This window comes from Schistocerca gregaria, chromosome 1, assembly GCF_023897955.1.
Source record: "Schistocerca gregaria isolate iqSchGreg1 chromosome 1, iqSchGreg1.2, whole genome shotgun sequence".
Taxonomy (NCBI): domain Eukaryota; kingdom Metazoa; phylum Arthropoda; class Insecta; order Orthoptera; family Acrididae; genus Schistocerca; species Schistocerca gregaria.
The window spans coordinates 831,115,094-831,120,280 of NC_064920.1; the positions used below are offsets into that span (position 1 = coordinate 831,115,094).

At 37.1% G+C, this 5,187-nt stretch overlaps 1 protein-coding gene across 1 annotated transcript; it reads left to right on the forward strand.

The window, feature by feature from the left end:
- Nucleotides 1-379: 379 nt before the first annotated feature.
- LOC126276738 (uncharacterized) lies at nucleotides 380-825 on the forward strand. The gene is made up of 2 exons (XM_049977304.1): nucleotides 380-526; nucleotides 580-825. Exons 1-2 carry the CDS (start codon nucleotides 380-382, stop codon nucleotides 823-825), a joined length of 393 nt encoding a protein of 130 aa, XP_049833261.1.
- The last annotated feature ends 4,362 nt before the right edge of the window (nucleotides 826-5,187 follow it).

Here is a 5,187-nt window from a genome sequence, read left to right on the forward strand (position 1 = left end):
ATGATCCTTGTACCATTAACACTTCACTTAGTGAACTACAAAGAGAATTTAACATCACATTCAGAAAATATGATATGTACTTGTGCCTGCAGGTAGAGAGATTACATCTACACATCTACATCTACATGACTACTCTGCAATTCACATTTAAGTGGTTGGCAGAGGGTTCATCGAACCACAATCTCTCTACCATTCCACTCCCAAACAGCGCGTGGGAAAAACGAACAACTAAAGCAGGTGGCTTTATTTTTCTGCATCAAGAGGCTTATGCCATGAAGATTTTACGCCACTTCAGGATGGAGGATGCTACCCCTGTAACAGTACCTGCAGGCCATCATCATCAGATATGTACTGACCTGCATAAAAGGGGGAGAAGGGCATGTCCAATGTTCCATGTAGGCAAGCTCTGGGTAGTCTGATGTATTTGTCAGTAGGACCATGCCCAGATATCACTTTCACAGTCAACAGTGCCCGTCAGCATCTCGAGAAACCAATGAAAATGCATTGGACTGCTGTGAAAAGGATCGTGAAATATGTTAAAGGCACTATGGACTATGGATTTACTTTCCTTCAAAGCAGGAGAATCACCTCCATGCCCACAGTGATGCAGACTATGCTGGTGAGGCGGAAACTAGGAGATTCACAACCGGTATGCTGTTAAAGCTTGGTGAATCCACTATTACTTTGGCATCAACATATCAGAGAGTGGTAGCACTTTCTACAACTGAGGTTGAATACATTGCAGCGAGTCAGGCAGAGAGAGAAATTGTTTGGCTGAAAAGTTTGCTCAATGACTTGGCTTTGTTCAGCAAAATAAAAATTTAAGTGCAGTGAAACTTACTAAAAACCCAGAGTTTCATTAAAGAAGTAAGTATATTGATGTACGTTATCACTTTATGTGCGGATGGATATGTGTGTGTGTGTGCGAGTGTACACCTGTCCTTTTTTTCCCCTAAGGGAAGTCTTTCCGCTCCCGGGATTGGAATGACCCCTTACCCTCTCCCTTAAAACCCACATCCTTTCATTTTTCCCTCTCCTTCCCTCTTTCCTGACGAAGCAACTGCCAGTTGCGAAAGCTCGTAATTCTGTGTGTGTGTTTGTGTGTTTTGTTCATGTGCCTGTCTGCCGGCACTTTCCCGCTTGAAAAACAGTATCAAGTATTTTTTATTTCTTGAACTAAGTGAAGAGGAAAATTACAGGAAGAGGCTTTTCGTGATTATGACAAGCGCTGGTGTTCCCAGTGTCCTTCGCCACCTGTAACTTCAGACTAGGTCAGCGAAGTCAGATTGCCAAGAAAAGTTAAGATTAGAATAGACATTTCAACAATGCAATCATATTCAATTTTATTTATTTAATTTTTTTGTATATTATGACAGTAGACCAGTGTGCCAGAGCTTCAGGGCACCGGTCGTGAGTAGTGTTTGTTAACTATTGTTATAGTACAAAATTTCTATGACATTGTTATGAATTATAAAAGCTAATTGCCTGTATTTTCCATGTGCATGAATCACAACTGGGAGCAAGTAACGCAAAAAGGCAAAATTGAGGAGAAAATTTTTGAAAGGAATAACAATTGGACCGAGGTCTTCTAAAATTTTCCATAGTAAGCCGTTTTGTTCGGCGTAGCACAGGTAGGACAGCTATGCAAGTTGTTTGCATGGTAACTCTTGGTGTAACTCTTTTGGTGTAGATAGAGACTTTTTCCTCATTATTCCCTTCCTTGAATTTTATTGATGAAAAATGTACAGGAAATTTTCAGTGTGATACGAATTGTCAGTAAAACATAAAGTAGTGTGACATAATAGTTTGCACATTATAATAGACATAAAACAGGATTTGACATTACGTAAATTACATTTATCAAGTGTAATAATTAGCGTATGAAACTTAAACATTTTGTGTAATTTCTATTTCTTTGCATATTCATATAACATGGCCGAAAAATATATACCCATTCCTGATAGCGATTGCGAAAATGCAATCAGCCAAGATTGCCGAGAATTGCAAGATCAAACGATTGAAGTTCAAGCACCATGCATGCCTACTGCATAAGGTTTAAATACATCAGAGATGAGTGTCACAGGAGTGACAAATGATAGCGACGATCCACAACAGAATAACCTTTACGACACAATGTTTACAATTGACAAGACAATGTCATGCATCTCCCAGAGTGACATACCGGTCATCAATGAAACAACTGAGAGCGATCCAAATATGAATCTTGACAATACACTACAAACACCGCTATGTCACAACACAAACATGAACTTGGTAAGTACAGTGGGCAGCAGCCACAGTAGTAAAACTGAAGCACTGCTATGGCAGTTATTAGATAGCATAAACACAGTGATATGAAACAAGATATGAATACCAAAATTGATAATTTGACACAAGTTATGAACATAGTAAAACAGCAGCAAAACACTGTTACACAAGATCCAAATGCAATGAAACAAGAACAGAAACAGGTATTCAAGTATTTTCAAAACATGGTCTCACAGAAATTCAACGCTTAGCCAAAAATATTTGTACTGAAATTGACAAAAAATTGAATAATATGAGAACACAATTAAAGCATGAAGTACTTTCTGAAGTTATCAGTAACATTTCAGAGGTAAAACAGAAGGTAGATTCTTTTAATGACCATCAAAATCGAGTAGAACAACAGATGAAAGCACCAACATTGAAACCACACAAAATCAGTTTGTTTAGAAAATAAAAATGGTAACCACTGTCATTAACAAACTAAATAAGGACTATAAAGGTGTACCTCTAACTGTAGAAGAGCTTACTTTAGGGGTAGCAACATTAGAAGTTGACTCAGCATGTGCTAAGTAGGACAAATAGAAGATTAATGAGTATCTGAGTGATATCATTAGTCAAGCTGAAGCAGGTACATTAGATAAGGGTAATAGAGCTGCAGAGAATTTAGTAACAGGTTGTAAGTTGTACACAGATGTAGTAGAAAAGACTAATCAGAAAAAAAGAAAATAAAACAGTGAACAAGGTAAACATTAACCTACAAGCTGTGGAAGATAAGATCCGCAATCTTTTAGAAGAAAATATTACCAGATCTCGAAATACGCTTGTAAATAATACACAGGCTACAGTGAACAAATCACAAACTTTTGGTATCTATTCACAAATTATCATGAGTCCCCCAGCAGGTACCACTGACAGTTGTAGATTGCAAAATGTAAAAATACCCACAACTCCAATACCTGAACAATTACCAGCCAGAATTACAGGTAACTACAATAACAACATAAATATGATCAAAAACACCATGAGGTTATCAACTATTTTGCAGACGAAGGTTTTCTGAGACATCAACAATTTCCTACATTCACTACTGAAGGTAAAAGAATGAATCCTGTAGTATTTATTAGTGCTTTTCGTCATGAATTTCTATGCAACTGAATGGAAACACAGAAAATCAGATATGTCGTGGGATACACGCGAGGTGATGTGCTTTTATGGGCAACTGAAGTGGTCGAACGTTGCAGCACTTATATCCAATTTGAACAAGCTTTCATCGACAAATACTGGTCTGAGGCAGTGCAAGAAAGACTCAGACATGAGATTTTCAACCCTGCACTATTCAGTGGCAAATATGGTAGTGTATGTGGATACTTTGAAAAATATCTGAAGAAGACACACTATTAGATAAAACCAATATCACAAGTAGACATGTTAAAGATTTTGAAAAGTCATTTAATATCGCATATTAGAGAAAAAGTAATCACAACACCAGAGCATGACACTGAATATTTTTTGTCAGTACTTGATTCTATCGTCTTAATCTATGAGGAAAGACTTGTACCCAATAGAGCAGCAGAAAATTGGGCACAACAGCAACATAATTATGTCAATCAGTCAGCAAAACTTGATTTAAACACACAGCAAGATTGATACACAGAATAGCAAAATTACATTCTCAGATGTAACGAGCACGGTACACACTATCAGAAGCAGAAAGATCTTACTCAGTATCAGAATTGGAAAGTTTAACTTTAATATAGACATTAAAGAAGTTTGAATATTTTTTGTGGGGTGAGAATACCAAAGGTTACTGACCATCATTCATTGTCATTTCTTTTAACATGTAAACTATTACACCGTGAATTAGCCAGGTAGTCTCTATATTCATAAGAATTCAATTTCAAGATCATTTATACTAAAGGGAGTAAAAATGTTATTGTGGATGCCTTGTTCTGGTTACCACGAGGTTTAGAGGATTTTGGCGAGTTAACAGAGCAGGATACAGAAATCGGAACATTATTAATGCAAGGTACAGCACAACAGTCTGATTACCATAAGTTTTGTAAGCAAATGAAAATTATACAACAGCAAGATCGCAGATGGAGTAAGGTCATGCAAAACATTAAGCCAGATGAAGGTGGGAAGGTAAGTAAATGGTATCAGAAGTACAAGGGCGTTTTGTTTAATAGAAAACATGAAAAATCTAATTAATGGTGTGTTGTGTTCCTGAAGATTATGTAGACAAATTTGTAAAACACACACATTAAGTATGGGGATATTATGGAATGAGCAAATGTACGACAAAAATTGCAAACCTGTGCTATTTTCCTGATTTGAGAAGGCAGGTCCTACAGATGTGCAATATGTCAAAAGTCAAAACAATCCAATGTGTCAAAATATACTGAGCTCCACCAAATACTCACAAAAAATACCCTAGATACAGTATCTCTGGACATAGCCGGTCCATATCCAAGATGTAAAGGAGGAGAGGATATGTAGTAGCACTATACAATATTTTCTCGAAACATATCAAAATGTATGCCATTAAAAATACAACAGCCACAAATATCAGAAAGAGAATTGAGGGAGACTATTTGAGAAGAGTAGGTAAACCAAAGGTACTACTAACTGATAATGCTTCATGTTTTATTGGGCAAAAGTGGAAACAATTTATGACCTCACAGGGCATAAAGCACATGTTAGTAAGCCTTTTTCACCCAGAAGGAAGCCCAGTAAAATGAGTCTTTAAAGAATTTAACCGATTTATTAGGACATACAACCCTCACAAATACATCTGATGGGTAGAATGCGTAACTCCTTTCATCCAAGTTGTCAATAACCTTCCACATTCTTCAACAGGTTTCACACCTAATGAGTGGCAGTCGCTCATGCCAAAGGTACCCACTACAGAAATGACACCAC

Excerpts from the sequence above, each read along its gene's own strand:
- LOC126276738 (XM_049977304.1), top strand. The coding sequence starts at position 380 with ATGTCCAATGTTCCATGTAGGCAAGCTCTGGGTAGTCTGATGTATTTG. Across the intron at positions 527-579 it reads GGACTGCTGTGAAAAGGATC|GAGAATCACCTCCATGCCCA; the intron begins GTGAAATATGTT and ends CCTTCAAAGCAG.